The sequence below is a fragment of the Lepisosteus platostomus genome, chromosome 17, assembly GCF_059453375.1.
Source record: "Lepisosteus platostomus isolate fLepPlt1 chromosome 17, fLepPlt1.hap1, whole genome shotgun sequence".
Taxonomy (NCBI): domain Eukaryota; kingdom Metazoa; phylum Chordata; class Actinopteri; order Semionotiformes; family Lepisosteidae; genus Lepisosteus; species Lepisosteus platostomus.
Window position 1 is genome coordinate 24,239,271 of NC_142627.1, and position 22,112 is coordinate 24,261,382.

General features: G+C 39.5%; 1 protein-coding gene and 1 long non-coding RNA gene across 28 annotated transcripts in view; one reads left to right on the forward strand and one right to left on the reverse strand.

Annotated features, from left to right (window-relative positions):
- Window positions 1-22,112, reverse strand: part of dst (dystonin) — a 173,257-nt gene that overhangs the window by 124,848 nt on the left and 26,297 nt on the right. The window contains exon 1 of one of the 25 annotated variants that reach the window (XM_088610637.1): window positions 1,954-2,087. The exons of the other annotated variants lie outside the window; for them this stretch is intronic. Coding sequence (XP_088466763.1) covers window positions 1,954-2,020 — 67 coding nt within the window. The 5' untranslated portion in view covers window positions 2,021-2,087. Of the gene's footprint in view, window positions 1-1,953; window positions 2,088-22,112 lie in introns of those variants that run through there. 25 annotated transcript variants of the gene reach the window in all.
- LOC148646441 (uncharacterized) lies at window positions 2,042-5,676 on the forward strand. Of its 3 annotated transcripts, XR_015927999.1 has the most exons (4): window positions 2,060-2,183; window positions 2,903-2,995; window positions 4,668-4,782; window positions 5,310-5,676. It is a non-coding gene; the product is annotated as an uncharacterized LOC148646441 (long non-coding RNA). The 3 variants fall into 3 exon arrangements; XR_015928000.1 differs by lacking the exon at window positions 2,903-2,995 and having other exon boundaries at window positions 2,042-2,183; XR_015927998.1 differs by lacking the exon at window positions 2,060-2,183 and having other exon boundaries at window positions 2,639-2,995.

Below are 22,112 nucleotides of genomic sequence, written 5' to 3' on the forward strand. Positions count from 1 at the left end.
CTGAAGCTCCAGCCAACCACAGCATTTGATTTGTGTATTGCTTCCGTGGCAACCACAGTGCCCAATGGGTGTGGCAACCCTTACAATGCACAAACTGGTGCAATTCATTACTGAGCATAAAAATATGGAAAAACTGCATACAGCGAAAGCAAAGCACAGCACTGTGCATGAACAAGATGTACAAATCTGTCCTTATCAACCCTAAAAGCATGAAGAATAAAGTTATTTTATTATGCTCGTCAACAAAATTTCCTTTAAAACTATAAAGCAGATACACAAGTATATACACGTTTCTAGAAGGTGTGCCACAGATTTTGGAACCCTTAACTATCTATTCTTTGTAGTATAACCATCACTAAGATTAAATGGAGTCTGCCAGTCTATAACTTGTGATTTATCCTTCTACATGGAAGATAACAGCACTCTTTTACTTCTCCTATTCATTGCACTGTTTTTACAGTATTATTAAAGATAACCTGCTGAACTAAGAAAAATAATGATATTTTTAAATGTTATTAATGTTATTAAACTTACAAATGATGCTGAACAAATGAATAAAAATATCCAAACATTGCACAAGGGACCCCAAAACTGCAGTTGAACACAGGCTGATCTCTGTCATGTCACTAGCGGACTGTGATCAGGACTCCCTCAGTAGCAGCACACAACTGGAAGAGGCAAGGGTGGGATTTGTTGGCAGGATCTGAGCTAATCCAGTGACCCCTGAGTACTTCTGGGATCCTGCAGATCTGCGGTACAGTAGGTGAGGAACATGTGAGGACCATGCATCTCTCTCTGTCATGCTGAGCCTCCTGCACTGGTCTGCAAGGAATCCGCCCTCACTTCCTCATCTCCCCTGTGTGCGGGGTTCAGAGCCGTGCACTGAGACGTGATAGACACACCGTGTGAATTAACACAAAATAACTGGAGATATTACATTTCAAACAAAGCCACTGGCACAGAGTGTTCTGTTTTAAAACATTGCTGTATTTTCTGCTCTGCACACTGTTTTCAAACAACTGATGCATTTCTTTTTCTATGGGTTTTTGAAAAGCACTTTTGCTTTTTGTTATGCACTTTTGAGAATTGTTATATTTTACTATTAATGTTAATGTTCATGAAGTTTAGATATCATACTTGGACTGAATCTAAACTTAAAGACACTGCATGAAAGCAGATTGCTAACAGGCCAATATCACTACTGATACAGAATGCTCATTGAAAGAACACCAAATGGTTTGATTGCAGAGGTAAACAAACATTCCACATGCATTGGTTCTTTATAAGTCAAATTCCCTACTCAAAATTAAAAATGTTACAATACCTCAAATCACTAGCAAAGGCAGAAAGCACACAGTTAAGAAACAGTTTAATTATTCTCATCCTCACAATCCTCATTTTGTTTTCGGTCTTATTTGCATACAATTTTTTCTGTGCGTTTCATCAGTAAATGTCAGGTATCCAAAACAGGCCAGCTGAATACAGTAACCACTGCAGTCCACAGGGCAGTGAGAGATGGGGTTTGTTTGATGCAGTTATCCTGAGCTGGACAACACTGAGACAAAAGAAACCCGAACATCATTAAAAAGTAATTAATATCGCCTACCTCCAGCCAGTACAGCTGTCCAAATAAACAACCTCCCTAGTCAAATATTATTAAAGGAATTCATTAGATAAAATACTCTTGTCATCTTTTTTCAATCATAATTATTTAAGCAATAACGCAGGCCTTTCTAACATGAATGCTGAGTACCTGAGTCCAAGGCTGTGATTAGAGTACATAAAACAGTGTTGCAAAACAGGATTTATCAGTTTCCAGAAAACTTGCATTTCATTGCAAAAGCTCTGGCACACAGTGCACTGCAGTGCTGAACGCATTCAGTAAACGGCCGATCCTAAAGAAGGCAGAGACAAAACACAGAAGTGACAGCGTAGGAGAGGAGGCATACTGACCCATACAACACATCAGCTTCACCAGCTGAGCATTCTGCTCCTGCTCACTGCACAGAAGATGCCACATCCCTCCTGTAAGGTCCTCAGGGTGCTTTTCGAAAAAAGTACATAATTTCACTTTGGGCAGGCATGAGCGAAGCTTGAAGACTGCAGCCTGCTGCAGAAAGACTGCTACTCCCCCTTACATCATCAAGAACAAGTCTTGTCAGGTTTTCCAGTCCTAAGGCTGGGTAAGAGGCTGATTCCATTTACTCTGTTTACTTAAGGCAGAAGCTTCCTCGTTTTACATATGTGTGTGTTTAAAAAAGAAACTGACACACTGGCTATCCAGAATGTATAGACATTTGCCTTTCAAGAATGAATAAAGATAAATACCATGTGAACTGTTAGATATTGTTCTTGTTCTTTCTCCTTTGAAATTGTCTTACAATTTACAGTAATCCCTTTCCGGACGCGAGGGTTAAGATCCCGAAAACCCTCTCGGTAGGTAAATTTGCGATGAGGACTTCGTGGAGAAACAGGGTTTAGGGGAACTGAAGTTGTGAATGAACCCATGAAAGTCCTTAAATATTCTTCTTTTCAGCTCCAATAAATGATCACATGAACATGAACCACTAAAGTAAAATACAAAAATAAAATAGATCTCAAAAACAGCATACTATTAACGCCATATACTGTACAAAGAATGATAGAAAAATTACTTAAAAAAATGTCTCATCCAAATAGCCCAGTTTAGTCAGCACTGAAGACCTGATCAGGTAAACAGCCATTTTCATCATCAGTTCGTCAGGAAACCTGGATACCGGCTGCCAATCTCCTGCAAACTTCACAATTCAAAGACCGGAGCCCTTTTTTAAAGGTTATCGAACTTCGCTGGCAAAAAGCTTTTCCGTTTCCCTCTCCTGGAGTTTCCATATGATTCTTGTAAATTCTTTTATCTTTATTACAGATTACAGATTTTTATTTGTACTCAGGGGCAATGTTTTTCAATGTTTTCGTTGTACTGGTCAAAGTACAAATCTTCAAGAGAAGACAGAGTACAGTAAGTAGAACTGGCAGCACTGATCACGCACACTTGTCGATTTCAGATTCATGCTTTTCCCTCTCTCCTACAGCGTAGGAGCTACTTTAATTTATTTCTAATTTAACTAATAACTGTCACTTTTATGTAGGAAATCACTATCACTAACACATGCACAATCAATATCAAGAACCATCCAAGCCCGATGCGATAATGTACAGCAATGCGCGCAGGACACTTTAAGACTGAGAAACTGAGGACACGTCACGATTGCTCTCCTCCTACGTGAAAAGAGCGAACAAACATTAAGAGCGGATACTCCATTTCGCGTGAAGTTAATTAGCGTATAACGAGGGATTACTGTACATACATTACCAGACATGATAATACCATGGTTTCTTTTTGACAAAATTGTATGACAAACTCTTTGTTCTTTCCTTTTCGCTTATGTTAGCATGCAATTAACTAACTGCCAGATGGGAACATCACAATTCTAAGCATCAGCGTTTCATTCATCAGAAAGTTTCCAATTTAAAAGACAGTGATTCATTTCTTAGCTGATTGTAACACATGATACGGCTTCTGGATAGACCACAAAGCGAGTGAAAGAACTGAAGCACGTTGCTGTGCATTAGCGTATAAACCAATTTATAAATCAAATCGAGAAGCGCAATTCAGAAACTCTGATGTCAACATGACTTATAGTACATCAGAAATAATATATCCCTATCTGTCCTCTGGCAAATCACTGGCTATTTGACAGAAAAAATAATAATTGGTGATTGCTGAATGCTTTAATTGCCCAAGACATGAGTATTTCAGTGTCTGTAATGCTCATTAATTCTAATTTCATTCCATATCTTGATTAAATTTGTTTTACAATGTACATTCTTCAAAACAATATATTACAATATTATAATTATATGGATAATAACAAATGTTGAAATAGTCATAGTCATCTATAGTCATTTATGATTTTTAAGATTTTTGAAATATGATTTCTGCTGCAGTTCATTTTAACTTGACATTACTTTAATGGGATATACTGTATATTCACATATATACTATGAACAGCTGCAGATCTTCCGAATACAATGAATTTTTTAGGACGATTGGGAATTGTCATGAAAAACTAAATAATATACAAATCACTGAATGCTATCTTTTATTTCAGGCCACAAAACAAAAAATTCCAGTTATTCGCCATCAGACGCCAGTGTCACAGACTGAAATGAACTAGTGTTCCCATTCCAAGAGAACAGTTTCCTTTTTGCTGAATAACAGCATTATAACTCCATCCCATGTTGGCACAGTATTTTCCAAAGCCATGTCATGCACTCCGACTATCCATATAGGAAACTCCAGCCCTTTGGGCAAGAAGACAGACAGCAGTAGCGGTTTGTGTGCAGGAGGCTGTCCACACAGAATGACGAATATCAAGCCTGGTACCTTTCATACTCCTGCTTCTTACTCCTCACCAACACCATCCTGGTTTGCCTAAGGAGTCAAGATCCTGATTTCTAGAATTAAACATTAGAGAGGAAATAACCCAAGAAAGAGGTCAGGTATTCGGTACAGCAATAGTTGGTATTTCAGGTATAATAAGCTTGATAGAAAGCCAGTAATATATTCTTAGTTCTTAGTAATATGTTAAATCAACATGTTCTCCTTTTGTATTCTACTTTTTTGACAGCCTTTTGCAGGGCAACTCCACTGGAGCTAAAGGAATGGATTTTGGGGGTTCTGGGAAACAACACCAATTACAGCAGATGAGGATTAAAAGAAGAAAGTAAATGTGCTCATTTGATGTAAGTTCATTGCCCTGCAATGGACCGGCACCCTGTCCAGGGTGTATCCCAGGACAGGCTGCATGGGACAAGCGGCTATTGAGGGTGATGTGGTGTGAGTTTAGGGACAGTGACTTGCCCGACTTGCCGTTAAAGCAGACTGTGCTGGTCTGTAAAAGACAAACAGTGAGTGGAGCAGTGGAGAGGACCTCTGGAGCACAGCTCGGCTGTAGGAACGCATCAGACTCAAAAACACGGCAGCTTGTCTGCTGGAGGTTGGGCACACGAACTGTCCCCTCAGCCAGCACTCTCCCGGACAGGGGACTAGCATTTCTGCGTTTGGTTCACGCCTTTTCAGAGCTAAGCTATGATGAGTCCTAGCAGAAGCCATTTTTTTTGGGCAGACTTGGCCTAGTTAGCAAGCACCTTTTGTCATAAAAGGCACAGGCAAAAATACATCATTCATTCAGGCAAAAATACGTTATTCATGAAAATTAGTCAAGAGATGCTGTAAAGCAACCATTTTCTAACGGCTTTATCCAATACAGGGTCGCAGAGGAACCGGAACCTATCCTGGCAAGCAATGCGCACAAGGCTGGATTCATCCAGGACAGGCAGCCGGTCTATCACAGCACATGCACACACACTCACCCCAAGGCCAGTTTTCCCAGAAACCAATTAACCTCCCAGCATGCCTGTGGACTGTGGAAGGAAACCAGAACGCCCAGAGGAAACCTACGCAAACACGGGGAGAACATGCAAACTCCAAGCAGACAGCACATGAGGACTTGAACCCTGGGTCCAAGTGCTAACCACTGTGTCGCCATGCCGTCCACAATACATTTATATATTCTATATTATATATTGAAGGTGATGTGTTAATTGAGCAGAATTAAAACCAACAGACACTTCAACGTACAGCATGTCAAGCTGTTAACCTTCTATGAGGTCGCCTTTTGTTATCTTTCTTCACTTCACAGCATGAGCCTTGGGACCATTTTATAACATTGTGAGTTATGAGAAAAGTTCAAGTCTTCGTCTGTTACAGGTCTGAAAAAAAAACATTTCTCGTTCACTTCCAAAAAGGCCAAACTCAAGCTTTTGTACCAACTTCTAAACAGTGAAACCTGACTAGTATTATAACCCCCACATACGTCTAGATAAAGGAAATAATATATAAAAATAGATACTAATAGATGATTACATGTCAAGAATTTTGTAATCTTATAAAAGATGGAAAATTGAAATTATTATTTATCACTCATAGCTATACACAAAAGAACATAAAAAATATATTTCTATAATAACCTTTAAAGGTCATTATTTGTTTTCCCATAATTAAGACAACTGAATTAAATGTATCCATTAATTTGGTATAACACCATCTCTCCAGCTGTCCTGTAAATCTGCACTGGCGTTCCATTTAGATCATCTAAAAATAACAGAGCAGGGAAAACTTAGCTGACAGTCTGGGTGCACTTTGAAGCGTTCGCTAAGACTTTAGCCACAGAAATCCATACTGTATGTCAGTCCAAGTAATGTATATTGAGTAACATAGATTTTTAGCGTCAAACTATTCACAGTTCAGGAGAAACCCACTTAGGACACGAAATCATAAAATACTAAATATTACTGACTGATAAGATAAAAATACCGTAATAAATGAAAGATGAGCAAATGTATTAAATGACAGTGTACCAAGAAGCATCTTTTTGGCTTGAGAGCAGGGCTGCCATGCGGGGGCTCTCTGTAGCAGCTGGTGTTAACAAATGGAAACACACTAACACCAGTGAGTGCAGAGGGTGATGTTCACATGCGGCACACGAGCCGTGTCGGTGCTGGGGCAGCTCTTCCCTGCCCTGCGCCAGGATCCTGGTCAGCCATGCCATCTCCAGACCGCGGACCGCAAGCACACCAAGGACCGGAGTCGTGTGCAGCTCCCCGAGGGATCGCAGCAGCGAGCAGCCCAGGCGCAGTTAGGCTACGGCTAAAAACGACTCTTATAAAGCAGTACCGGCCAGGTCTTAAGAGCTGGGGGAAACTAATCGGCACACCGTGGGTGGAAAATAGACTGGATTGGTCTGAAACAGAGGCTTTTAACATATAAACTCCATTCCAGTAAAAAAAAATGGATTAACAAAATAATATACGAAATTTCAAAATGTGTTGGGCTATCTAGACCCGTTGGTGGGTGGGCTTCTAGTTACACCACTCTCTGGTACAGCATGATTCAGGAAATTCCCCAGATCACAGCATCCAACAGTAAACAGTGCCCTCTGGAGGACGAATCTGACATTGACTGCAGGCTTAAAGACACAGGGGTGTTGTCAGCACCACTAATAAACCTTTTCAAGGGAGATTTATCATTTGCGTAACAGTTAAAGAACATGTAGTAAGGCTGTTCTTACTACATTAAGTTGATGCCCCACAAAAGAATGATCACATTAATTTTCATTAGCAGTATACACTGAAGACGTTATTGAATTCCTTTGTTAGTTACAGCTTTAAAGATTTTTGGTGCATTAGATACGACTTTCTAATCAAGTAATGATTTTATGTTTTATTTTTAATTCTTCACCCTCTTTGTCCTAGTTAATTGGAAGAGCATGAAGTACTAAGAAAAACACAGGACACTGATAAGTACAGCCGTAGATTGATACAATTAAACTTCCTTTAATGTTTTAAAGAATACATTATGTACTGATGAAACAGAAAGTATCCTGCAATGATAATCTGTCTTTCAGTGCTTTTGTTATTGGTTTCTGGAATTCAGCCCAGCATGTACACAGAACAGCACTCAGAAAAGGACACCCCAGCTCTCCACTGAACTGAAACTCCTCCTTGTGGTCTTTAATAAGAATTACACTGAACAAAAACATCACAAGACCAATCTGATTCTATAAGAACTCACAAAAGCATGATCATCTCTTTGCTCTCTGAATGGCCAGAGTCTATTTGTTTTCAAAACACTCAGCAATACAAATTCTACTCACAGACAGAATACAGGTATTTAGAATCCCTCACTACTCGTACATGCAGAGCAGGCAGGTTATTTGGAAAAAGTGGCCTGTAAACCTTTGTATAGAACAGGGTACCAATTCCAAACATATTCTGCATTTTAGAGTTAGGGCTATCTCCAGTTTTTCTGTTCCAATTCTCTTTTCTGTCTTCACAGAACTGCGATCTGGTTTGAATGCTCTGTTACATTCACACAATATTTCTTTCAAAATGCAGTACATAAACAGCAAGAGTGTGCAAGAGTAAAACAGAGAAACACAGTTTGCAGTGGTGGTGAAGAGCAAAGATGCTCCCGCAGGCGTATTAAAACTGCTTGAATATGTTTCTGTTTTACGCAGCTCAACTCTTACAGCAGTTCCACAGTAATCCAGCTGTGTCCTGTTTCATGTGACATTAACACTTTTAGAAGAATGCAGAACTCATATACAGTATTATGGCAGCATTGCTGCGTGCTGGAAAATGGCTTCCTTGTTTTTCTGTTTGCCAACACATGTTTCAGCAGGAAAGCCTGACAGATTAAAGTTCAGCCTAAACAGGTAATCCACATAAGATGTATCCAGCTGTAACCTGAATGCAGGGGTAATATTTGACTTTACATATTTGGGATCGAGATCGCTGGCATCGAGAATTCCACCGGAGGTATTCTTAATATCCTGTTCACACGCCATGAAAGTATTATTTAGAATATGTTATATTCCAAACTCAGCAAGATATCCTATTATTATATACAGATACCAAGCAAAGATTCAACTAAAGCAGAGGAAGCTTCCATTCAATGTGGAATTAAAATCAAACTAACCGAAGGAGGACCGTTTTTTAAAACTTCAGTCTCCCCGCTTATACAACAAGTTAGCTCATCCTCTTTAAAACATTATCTGTGCTGATGAATCATCGGAGCTTCCACTGCTCCCTGTGAGAGATCGTTGTCTCCTATCCCTGAGGAAACAAACACAGTCACCCATTGTAGGTCCCCCTCATCCTCCTCTGCCCAAAAATAATAACAGGCCCCCTTTCTGTAATCTCAGCCAGGGTCATACAGTTAAGCTACACTGTCGACTGCCAGCTCAACTGAAGAGCTTCACTCAGCCAGCCAACATACTTTTCATGAACAGCGTGTGGCCCAAATATTTAAAAACAAGGTCTTTGTTCATCCATGGTGTTTGTGCTGATTAAGAATAAAGTATAGCTTAGAAGTCATCAGGCCTATTATCTGGGTGGCCACAGATTGCTGCCACCAACTCTTGCTGGTGGCCACATTGCCAATGTTTCTGGAATTACTAAGAAATGCACCATATATAGGCTACTCAATTTCTATATAATAAAATCAGCAAGCTTTGAAAACTGATTGAGAAAAAAGTCAATTAGCAGGTCTGCTGTCTTGGGGTAATTTTACTATTTACAGTGTTCAGAATGGAAGTCACTAACCCATATCCATTCTACAGTACTACTAATAATAACACTGCATTGTGTGAAGTTAATTTCATTCAATGTGCTTATAAAACCATGTCCACAGAAATATGTGTGATTTCCATTTCTTTGAGGGGGTGATTCTGCTTTTGTTAGCTGAAGGGCCCACTAATAAAATCATGGATTGCAGAACCCTGGGTCGGTCTTCTGTCAGACTGAATCAAGACAAACGTCTAAGTTAAGTATTATTATTTTTTTTATGTAGAAATTGCAAAGACATACAAATGTAAAAAGCCTAACAATATTCTAGCATTGCTGCATAAGGAAAAAAAAGATGTTATTCGCAGGCCATGAGCAAACCCTTCCAGCACACTCTTGAGACCCACTGACTGGAACATTGCTAATGTAGAGAGCTTTCAAAGTCTGCTAAGGCTCTGACACAGTCTACCCAATGGACTTCATCCAAATCAATAATGGAACAAAAACCAGAGTGGAAACTGTGTGTTAATGCTCATATAACAGAAAAGGAGACACTTTTTTTACACATATGATTGAAGGAGTCTGGAACAAACTCCTGTCATGCTGTCATGCTGTTGAAGCCGATATCCCGTCTTCCCTCAAGAAACAGCTGGATGAGATCTTTGGATCAATTAGCTTCTAATCACCAAAGGGGCTACATGGGTTAAACACCCCCTCATTTGTATCTTTTCTTCTGTTGATTAAAAATATCTTAGTACGTGTGAGCAGGCCATATTGTCTGATGTGGCTACAAGGTGACACTGAGGCCATTTCAGAAATGCTGGTATAGTTTGTTCAGTTCTCAATTTCCAGGTCCTTGCCCTTCTCATAAAACAAAGTGCATTAATTAAACTTTTTCTTTATTCTTGTCTACTGCATTACCTTTTCAACAATAATGTATTCTTCATCTTGTATTTTTTCAGCATGTGTTAGTTGACTCAGAGCAATATTAGCTAGGGTAACATGCTTGCCAACAGCTGGTGAGCCATCACCTCCGTTGGGATGTATACAGTATCCCAGTCTAGTTTTAATTTATCCTCTCCACATCGCCTGTGCCAAGAACAGTCTCAAACTCCAGCTCAGCAGGACCTGCCAGGAAAGTGAGATTGCCTGTGAAACCAGGGAGCTGAAGAGGAAGGCTATAGCAGAGAACAGCTTTAGGGCACAATCTATCATTAAATGAACAGGTTCTTAAGCCAAACCTAAGATTTTCTGTTAGTTCTTAGCCTTTGTGGAAAGAAATATCCATCTCTTTTCAGAGAGTATATCCACCTCACCCAATTCAGGGTCAGAGGGGAGCCGGAGCCTATCCTAGCAAGCAATGGGCACAAGGCAGGATACACCCTGGATGAGACACCAATCCATCACAGGGCAGAGACAGACACACACACACACACACACACACACACACACACACACACACACACACACACACACACACACACACAGTCGCACCAGGGCCAGTTCAACAATGAAACACCTGAAGAAAACCCACACAAACACAGGCAGAACATATAAACTCCACACAGACAGCACCCCAGGTCCTGAATTGAACCCAGAGACCCAGTGCTGGGAGGTAGTGATGCTGACCTCTACACCACCACCCTGTGCCAGTACATGTACGGTATGAGCACATTTGAAGGCAAAAACATTCTTATAGATCAAAGCAATTACAGGGAGATTACAGTTTCTAAAATAATTAGTTTGAATAATTTCATACTATAAACAAGAGTTTTCCACAGTCCAGGAATTTCACTCTTAAAACAAGTGGAATTAATCAAATCATTTAATAATATTCTGAAGAACATTTGAGCAGTAGAGATATTATGTAGAAAGTCTAAATTTTCCTAAAGTCTCTGATTTAAGCCTAAATCAAATAAAGCTGTTGTTCATCAATCATAAATGTATGAATGAAAGATCCAGGCTCAAGGTGATGATGCAAAGCAGTGCAGAACAGCATAGGAACATGAAGGACTGGGCAGGGTCTCAGGTTCCAAGCGCTAGTAATTTCTTGCATATATATAGCACCTTTCACCCCAGCATCCAATCTGCACCAGCAGCCACGCTACACAGCTAATCGGGTAGAAAAGTGATAAATTGCCTCACCAGCTGAATTAAAGGGAACCTTTAACAGGCCAGTTTCTAAGTACAGTGTGGAATATAGCCAGGACACCTGGGTTAACACCTCTAATCTTGTGAAGATTGCCCTGGAATATTTACCAACCGAGTACTTAGGACCTCAGTTTAATGTCTCATGACACCTCCTCTGGCACAGTGCCCCCAGTCACCACTCTGGAGTTCTGGTTTGGAAATTGTGAGCCGCCAACACCAATTACAGCAGCAAACTGGACTTTCCTCTGGGCTTCTCATCGCAGCCCTGATCATGCCCAGCCGTTCTTAGCTTCTGGGATCAGGCCACATGCTGTTCATGCTACTATAACAATAAGGCTTTCTGATATCAAAATGAATTGATTCCATTAAACCTATTTTTCCATTAAATTCAAATAACATCCTTATATCTAATACCACGAAAATTGATAGCTTATTGTGGGTTAATCTATAGTATCTCTGAGGCTAAAACCATGCACTCATTTTCAGTCTCCTTTTATGATAATGCCTTCAATAAATTATTCTACATAAAAAGCGGGTCCCTATTTAATCATTCACACAGAACAGCAAAGACCAATACTACAGGAGTCAGACATCTTCTGCCATCACAATGCATCAATATATTTCCCTGAAAATGTGTCTGTCTCCTACACAGAGATGTGCACACTAGATAGCCACTTTGAACACTTACATACAACAAACCATTAGAAGTAATCTGTTTAGCAGCCGGTTGATAGTTTGTGGAGATTAGATGAGCATGTCCAGGCTTTAAAAACATGTTGCAGCTTGTTTTAACTTTCCTTAATGAGGAAAAACACTATGTCCTTTTATTGAAACAAAATGTCTTTGTGAAAAACACTCTTTAACCTTGAAAGAAGAGTCTGACGACTAGAGAAAAATCTTCTAGACAGTGACAGAAAAAGACGGCTGTTACACAATCACGTCATCCTTAAAGACACCTTTGTCTTCAGGTTTGTTTTTAATTTTTCTATACATTATCCGAAGGGTGCTTATTCCTGGTTAGTGCTGTAGTGACCCGGAACTCCCCCTCAGTTGGGCCAGAATTCCACGAAAAATTCAGACACACAATTTAACATGTGCAGCATCTTTTTAGGAAGTAAGAGGAAACCTAAGCTTTTGTAGAAAGTCCACACTAACACACAGAGCACACGCAAACCCCACACAGAAGACCACTTCAGACTCAAACCCAGGACACAACAGCTGTGATGCAGCATGTCCATCTATCCATTTTGCTAGCTATCCTTAAAGAAAAGCAATCCCCAGACATTAAATTATTGTTCGGTTGGTACTGTAACAGTTCTTACAATTCAGAGATATCTATCAATACCATGTGTCACCCTGTCCTTGCTATTATCAGGCCAAGGAAACCTGCTCTGTAGTGCAACAATGGAAACAATGTCTCTTTAGGCTGCAGGATGGGAATATTCCACAATCGTAAGAGTAAACTGGTAAACTGTTCCAACTACAAACGGATTCAACTTGAAATATTTCCTCAAATATAACACAAAAGAAGTCCATTTTGTATGTACTGTATGCTGTTGAAGTACTGAAGGCAGGCAGTTGTCATGTCCAGATTAGTAAGTAATCACGACATATGAGCTGGCTTTAACACATGAAGATGGATTTTTGCAGTATCAAACATTTTAACCATTAGAGGCTTAAACCCATTTTTGGAAATTTTAGCAATACCACAGGCAATAACCCAGCACTGGTGCACTACATTGTTCCAAGAAAGTGTTTCTGAACTTCGGTAAGATTAAGTTTTCATTGATTTGACTTCTACCTCAAGATACAAAGATACTGTTCTTAAAAAACTGAACAGAATATTTTCTCTTGATCCATGTCCTGCTACAGTCAATAAGATCAAATCTGTAATGCAGTCATATATTATGTCATCCATGGCTACAGTACTTAAAGAACCCACTACAGAAGACGCTGGGACCAACTAGCTTTAAAGAACAAAATAAATACCACTTTGGTTTGGTTTTCACATGCAGATGTGCGTAAGAATAAAGTAATTTGTCTCTATCCCTTTGAGCACGTCCCCTGACGTGAGGAGGAGCTGTGGCAAGGGTTCCTCACTGCAGCTGGTCACATGCCATCTGTCTGCCAGCACAGATTCAAATGCAGTCGGGAAACCAAAACCATCTGTCGCAGGACGCAAGTCGCAGTCTATTTTACCTCAGTTTTGCACATCTCGACAAAGCCTAATAGTATTTTCCTCAGTGTAGCAGAAATGCACCCCGATTTTGCCCCTTGACATTGTGCAGAGCTCAGACCCAAATGCATTTCCATTCCACTCATTAATGCTGTGTTGCAGCGGGTCACTGAAACGGCATGACGGGACCCAAACAGGGTTGAAAGCCAGGCCAGTCTTCTCTCCTGGGAGCCAATGCTGACCATTCCTGCAGGACAAGAGTAAAATAAGGGACTCCTGCTCTTCAGTGAGCGCGCCAGAAAGAGCTACAGCTGGCATACCACGCCACCCTCCTGGCAGATTCACTTTCACCCAATTTAGGACTTGGGGCTAATGTGGCAAAATGGGTAAATGTCACAGATCCCTTTGCTGCCCACTGCATTGCTGGCTGCCGATCAAAACCGAGCACAGGCAGACAGTCGAGTCAGGAAGCCTAAAATAATTCAGCTCAGTGCTGCAGCAGAAGTGCTTCCTGCTTTCCCAGGGCAGTGCCTTACACACAATACAACAAAGCACACAGGAAGGCCTGAACGACCCACAGCTGATTTTCAAATCCTAAAATTTCTACTCCATATTTACCACCATCCTGAGAACGTGCTGTGGGTTGCTCTATTCAGCTCAGCTTTACCTGCATATGTTGATTTTTTCTCCTGGCAAACATGTAAACTTATGGTTGACTCATTTTCATAATTATTAGGTTCAGTGTTTTTTTTTCTAAAAGCCAGGTATAATTCATGTTTTCAATTTAGAGGAGAAAAAAACAAGCAGGAGAAATACCAGTTGTTTAAGTTGAGATTTTCCTCATGCTTTGAGAATGATGCATTTCACTGCACGAGCATACCTGGGGTGTACAGATGACTCAGGACAGCCTATTCCACCTATTCCATGCACAAAGTTAGTTTTTTTGTCTTAAATAAAAAAGCAAACTTTTAAAAGGAAGAACAGGTACTGGCTCTTTACTAGCAAAGCCTACAGGCAGCAGCATGGAGTAATGGCTCCAGACTAGAGGGCTGTGGATGGACGGGGCACTGCTGTCTTACGCAAACTATTTCACTCAGATTACTCTAGTATATGCTATATAAATGGGCCTCCAGGTCACTGTAAACAGAATGTATACCCTGGAAAAATTACAAAATAATAATAAACAGCAAAGAAAAATAAGCACATAGTCTCACAATACACACAGAAGAGAAAGAACACAACAAGAAACTGGACAAGGACACCCCGCGTGTGGAGTCAGACACTGCTTTAAATGCAGCCTAATCTGAAATGAAGTGTAAGTCCTTGGCCTTTTGTCTATACCAGAGGTGCCTCTCAGTCAGTTGATTGAGTGACTGCTCAAGCTATAAGAGCAAGGACTGCAGCCACATTCTCATGCTGGTCCATCACTCAATCAAGCACCCTGGCAGGCATTCAAGAGCATAATTAAATCTTAGTACAGCTCAGTGGCCACACCCTGCTACAGCCTTCCAAAGTGCAACTGGAGTGAGAGGAAATAACAAGGAGAAGTAAAACACTCTTAACTTCATTGTGCTGGACAAACAGACAAGACAGGCATGCTCCTTCAACTCTACAGTGCCTGACAGGAAGCTCTGTGAATGTTTCCAGGACTTTGTTTGGCTGGAATAATTTACTAGCATGGCACAAGGATGTGAAAATAATGCATCTATTCAAAATCCTGAAAGTTACAGACAACGGGATTAATAACGAAACAATAACTCATGGAGGTGAATGGAGATTAAGAGGAAGTGCCCTTAGGAGAACGGACAGGAAACACACCAGTACAAACAGAGTGGTAGGTGTCTGGAACAAACTGCCCAGCGATGTTGATACGATGATTCCGAAACAACTTTCAGGAAAGGGCTGCATAAGAACCTTAAACACATTAGACACAAGACCACCCCACACTCCTCACACAGCACAACATAATTCCCACTATTGGTAGGAAGTTAAGTATCACTTCACAGTAACCACTTCGGCTAATTATTCACTAATTGCTTCTTCAGAGGTGTAGTTGTAATATTGACCTAACCAGTTAATAGAGGAGTCAATGAAAATCAATTTGGCTTGATTTTTAAAGTTGGACTTGTGTGATGTTAGGCTATAGTGTTGTACAGTAGATTAGTAAAAGCTCTATAGAAATGTTTCGAAGGTTGAGAACAGTAAGCTCCTAAAGTACCCTGTGCCTAAGCATGCACACAACCAACAAACAGGGCATTATAGTTTTTGCCGTTTTGTAGAAAAGGATCTTCGCTAAAATCAATAACAGACATTCTCAGGGATCTACATTTATAATCCCACGATAGTTAAGGGTAAGTGAAAGGATGTATACTGGACAACTTTACAATCTGCTTTGTTCTTAACAACACCATCACACTATGGTACAGTGATGCTCTAAACAAACAAATGCTGTTCATGAAAAAGCAAAAGATATTTCAGTGTCTAAAACACTGAATCTGGATGGAGGTTATGGCAATTATACGTTATTTGTGCGCATCAATGTTCTATAGCCATTCATAAAATCAACCAAAGGAAAACTGTCTTCCTAATAATTTGTCCTGTAATGCACAGCACCTTTACAATCCAGTAAAGATTGGGGAGTATGTGTGACTGGATCCAGAACCACAACTGCTATGGAAGCTGTATGTAGTCAGTCAGAATACTGAACCAGGAGCCAGATTTACTCACAACATGTCGTAAAGACATTCACCACAGCCTCCACTTGCAACGTACTCTGTCCTTCAAAGTGAATGCCAGTAGACAGACTGACATATCAAAAACAATGTGTGATATACCGTATAGCTGTAAACTCTGGAAATGATTGGCACTGTACAACCAAAAAAAAGCACAAATTATAAAACATTTTTTTTATTTTAGCATTATATATTTCTAATGTAGTCTCCCTACTTTAACATAAGAACAGCTGTAGAATAGAAAGACTTCATTGGAAGCAGCTAAAAAATATTGTTTCTATTTATTAAATATACAGAGGTCACTTCCAGTAACGAATATTAACGTGTGAAACTTGCACAGAGGCCCAGCAGGGGGAAAAGGTTGTATTGACACACTGAACTCTTGACTGAAGTTGAAAATATCTGAATTGAGTGTCACAGGGGTCACTCCCACACTAATCTCATTGATAAGCTCATTTTCAAACAAAACACACTAGCAGTACTGAGAAAACACAAAACTGTAGGACTTCTGTAAGTCTATTGAAAAAGGCTGATTTAAGAAAATATAAAAGGCATAAATATTAAGATTTGGAAAACTTCTACAAGATATAGGGTAGAGTTTCTTTAAAATCCTAGAAATCATTCAGAAGACACAAATACTTTCTTTAAAGGTTAACAAAAAGTAACACTGCAAAAGCTACAGTGAATTGTGTTTTGCAATACCAGAAGGTCAAATGTTTTGTACACATATCTGTAGCAGACTGAGTTTTGTTTTGTTTTGCAAATAAGCACTGGGGATATGTTTATATCTTAGGCTATCGCTACCTCTGTGTCTTGTATAATGAATGTTCAGAAGTATATCATTAGGTAGGCCACTAGAATTGCTTACTGTGATATAACACATTACATGTCCAATTATTAAAACTGTAAAACTGTTATTTTTTATTGTGCTGATTTGGAGTTTGGTGACATTAATTCAGAAAATGTTAATTGTTATTCATGAAAGGAAACTAGAAAAAAACATTATACAACTAATAAGAAACAGATGGCCCTCCAAGTTTCATAACTAATTGTCCAAATTTTCTCTTGGGAAATTTGTAGACATAACTGTTTTGTGTCATATTTTAACAATGAAGATGGTGATAATTGCAGACTGAATAGAAAAAATATTTAATCAATTTAATGCCAATATTTAACAAAAAACCACTGTCATCGGAACTAGAACTGAACCAAACAGTTTATGCTCTTTGGCTAAAAAAAAAAAATCCAAGCGCCTTCATGTTTCTAGAAAACACAAGGATCTTAAATATTGTCATTAGCGAGACACTTTATGCTGATGAAATAATGTGCAGTACCTGCAATTAATTCTTCTTTGTTCTTGGTTCTGGAAAGATAATTCTAGCACTGCTACATTCACTGATTTAGCTGAAACTTTTATCCAAAGTGATGCATGCATGCAAACATCTATACAGCTGGGTGTTTTGCTGGAATAACTGAAGGGAAGTATCTAGTTCATGGGTGCAATAGCAGAATCTCACCTGGGATTTGAACCCGTAACCTTTATGTTAACAGCCCGAGCCCTAACCACTGCTCCACACTATTGCCCCAGTAATAAGTAGTTACATGTAAGGAATTTGGGTTTTCCAATGCTACAGTAAATACCAATCATTTCAGGCACATGAGCAAACCCTTCAGATTAAATTTTTTTTAAGGATAAATATAAATATATTATGCTTAAATATGTCCTTCCTACATTTTAGCCTTTCAAAGTTCATACATACACTCCAAACACATAACCAACAGCAAACCAGTGTTAAATATTTACAGCTGGAGTACGCCTCATCATGCCTTAGTGACCTAAGAGGAGGAGTGACACAGGGCAATACAAAGAGTGACAGTGAAAGGGGTCGCCACCTGGTGAGGCCCTGCCAGGCAGCCGGCCCCTCCTCTCCAGCAGCTGGGCCACACAGTTCCCCGCCTGTGGCCACACTACCTTAGCAGACCTGTCTGAGCGAACTTGGTAATGGCAAAATGAATGAACTGTTTCAGTCTGCTCTGCAAAACAAACGCATACTGATGAGGCAAAATCCCTGCCTTCCACAGAAACTATCCTGTGACAGCTCTAGAGACAATGCTTTCACCTACATGGCTTGTTAATGAATGGCATTCTTTAATGTTTAAGCTGACACTTACTGCAAAGTCACTCTGTTCAAGGTTTGCAATCTTTCAAGCAATACATAAAGTCTCACCAAATTTAACTGAAGATGTACTGTACTGCCAAGGAGATTACTGAGAGCCCTGTGTCTGCCGTTTTATCATGAAGCTAGCTAGAATCCTGTTTAGCACATCAACAAGTGGGAAAAGGGAAAACAGGATTACTGGTGACCAATTCCTAGTAAACTGTTACTTAGAATATTATATTTTAGTTGAAATTTGGAAATGATTATGTATAATATTTGGTTCAGTTGAATTATGTATTCAATTATTGAATAAATTATTATTCCACTTTGATTCTGCATTGCACCACAATCGCAACTCTTGATGTAATAAAACAAATTGCTTTAGAGTGACTTTGTAGTCCCTGACAATCTACAAAAATTGCACTGCTCCATTGAAGATAATCCTGCAGATAATGACCATTTCATATCAGTGTAACTCACCTCAAGAAGGTCATATTAGTGCATCTCACTGCTTTCTAAAACCGTCTTGAGATATTCTGTACAGTGCATGATTTGTATCATTAAAACAACGACCAGGCCAGAAGCTGAGTTTCTCAGTTGCTATTCCACAGCACTGAATACATGACTCTGCTCCTGGCTCAGGTAGGGCTCAGAGGAAATGGCCCTATTCATCTCAGCAGCAGCTCCAGAAACAACATTAAACATACAGAGGAAAACATTTAAAATCAGTCTGTCCTTTAGGTGTGCTCTAATCACTAGCTGGTTCACTATCACTGCCTTCTTTATTACCTATTATTAATCCTCCCAAGACGTCTAGCTGGTGTGATTCGAAACAAGCAGACTTCCCTTTTTAACAGCTAACAAATAAATACCCTTTTACAGTGCGATGGAAAACGACATTAGCCTTAGTTATTTGTATAAAGACAAGACAGTTTTTGCTTACTGATGATCCAAAAAAATACTGGAGTAAAATGCACCTGGTATTACATGGTCTGAGCTCCTTCACATCCATATAACCCAGTGCAGATTACAGATAAGATGTGACTGAGCTGGAGTGTGTTACACGTACTGTTTCTAGTGTGTAGGCCTTTAAAGGTATGTAACCTCAACTGCAAAGACACATATACAAAACGCCCTTAGTGTACCAAGAAACCTTATCTGAACAAACCTTAAAAACCTGTTCGTCAGGAAGTGTTCTTTAAAGAGCTGAAGGATTGTACTTCCTTTTACATTAGCAGCACTGCATTCACTACCTGGGATATAAATACTAATGGATTTCCTGAGCGTCTAGAAATGTAGTAACATTTGCACTCTTTCCAAACATAATAGTCTTTTCATTACATAAATAGAACACATACAGTAATATAAAGTACTGTATATAAGGAGTGTGAACAGGTAACAAATACTGAATCAGTTACCCACCAGGAAAAATGCCCACACACTCAGAAAAAAATAAATCTGAAATAAGAAACAAATAATAACAATGTCTTCACTCTGTTTTTTAGAGTGCACTTAATGAAGCTCCTTATTGCACTGTCCAGAAATACAATGGCTATCCAACTTATTCACCTTTCAATCAGATATTTCTAGTCTGATATCAATATTTTATTATTAATTTGCATGTATCTGTAGAATTTTAAACTTTTTTCACATTATAGAGTGTTTTGTGTTGATCAATGTAAAAAAGATCCAATTAAATACATTGAGATTTTATATAGTAACACAATAAAATGTGACAAAGTCCAAGGGGGTAAATACTGTACCTTTGATAGAACAAGAGTAAAAAACAGGTTCAAGTCCAGAGTTTAAAACCCACTGGGTTCCTGGGTGCTCCTAATCTATACATAGAAAATACACAGACTGGAATGTTTGCCAAATTGATAAAGCAACTAATGTTTATAGACCTAAAAGCAAAGAAGTTCAGCTGGAGACACGCCTACTGTAGACAGTACACACAACTCTGCCCGTTCACTGTCTCACTAGTCCACTCACTGGTTAAAACACAGGAGCTTTGTTGACTTACACCTCCATTTCTTTGGGGCTCTTCAGAGGTGTCCTGGGGGAATACAGTACAGAGTGTAAAGACAAGGAAGGTTAGTCCAATGGCATTGGGTCATCTGTAGACCTATTGACAGAAAGATCCAAAAAATATGAAACAAAATTCCCAGGCCATCTGACTACAAAATTCCAGAACCTCTGTAATAAGAAAGACAAAATAATCCACAGAAAGTGAGAATTAAACTAGAAATGTCAGATCCAGAGATTTAAGATCACATATTTAATTGATTATGCACTTGCTTAAAGCAATGAAACCAGGAGCTGTTCCATCCTAAACACAAATCTAAGCTCCCAACGAGCTATTCACTTTAACTTGAGCACTGTACAAAATCACCCAGGTGATATACAGATAAAACAGAGTACTTAAAATGGCTAAATATAAAACAACCCTCTCTGTTCTGTACATAAAATAATTCTACAATATGCTTCTTTTCTGTAGCACTGGTCAAAGATTTTAAACCAAACTGCAAATCTAATTGAAAAGATCAATACCTGTTGTGACATTGAAAATAAAAATTATGTTGCATGATTTAGCCAGCGCATACATACAATCATAGCAACTGAGTCACAAGAAAACTTTAGAAAACTTCACTTGCAGAAGTGCAGTCATGAATTACCAGTGCTCGAGTTACTGCAAGCACGCAGTGTTCCAGGAGCTGGTGGAAAAATAACCAATTAAAAACATCACAAGGGAACTCATTCAAGGGAATTATTTTTCTGGCTCACGCGGATTTACCTCACCTAGTATACCTTTGATAATCACTTGACTGAATTATTCTGAATTTAAGTTTACATAACACATTTGACATCAGAGGATTTTACTTTTCATGTCGCAAAGTCAATAATCACACCAGTTAAAAGTCACAGGACACCCAATGACAAAAACCTTTTCTTAGGGTGGCCAGGCTGCTCACTGCCTAGACCATTAGTAGCTTTACTGGTACGGCTGAAATACTTATTGTAAGGGCACAGTTATAACTTACTAGTAGCTAAAATGCACAGACAAGGGCCAAAAGCCAAGACTATAACAAAATAATGAAAGATCTTTATGTTTCAAACCGGCAGCAGGACTGCATTGTGTTTGACAATGTGTTTAAAACATTTGTTTAATTTTATTTCATATTTAATGACATATACCAGCTTAATGGATTTTTCCCACAATTCAACATCTACCAGCATGTGTAAAAAACATGTCTCATCTGCGATCTGTGGGTGGCTGTTTCAACATGTTATTACTTTTAGAACTCAAAGTCCTCAGCAGGCCAGTGCAGTTCAGCACCTCGATGAGGCGTTTTCCCCTCTATCTATGCTTCGATACTTGTGTTCAGCGGCATGAAAACTTCATGAATAACACTCACACGCTAAGCCAGGAGAAGTGACGTCCATCGGCAGAGCGAGCTGGAGCTCACCCTGTGACAGATCCCATCACACATGCTGAGCGTGCACTGGCTTGGATTTCATCTGACAAACCAGGCCAACAGATCTCCCGCCTGCTGATTTTACCAGATGCACTTCGCTAGTTCCACATCCAGCTCCACACTTAGCTACACACATCACAAAAGAAGACAAAAGTTCAGCCATGAAAACTCTGACAGCGAGGCACACAAACCCCTCTATGGGGATGCAGTGTTGAGTCTGAAACAATGTTTCTTTTGTAAATACGACGACTGT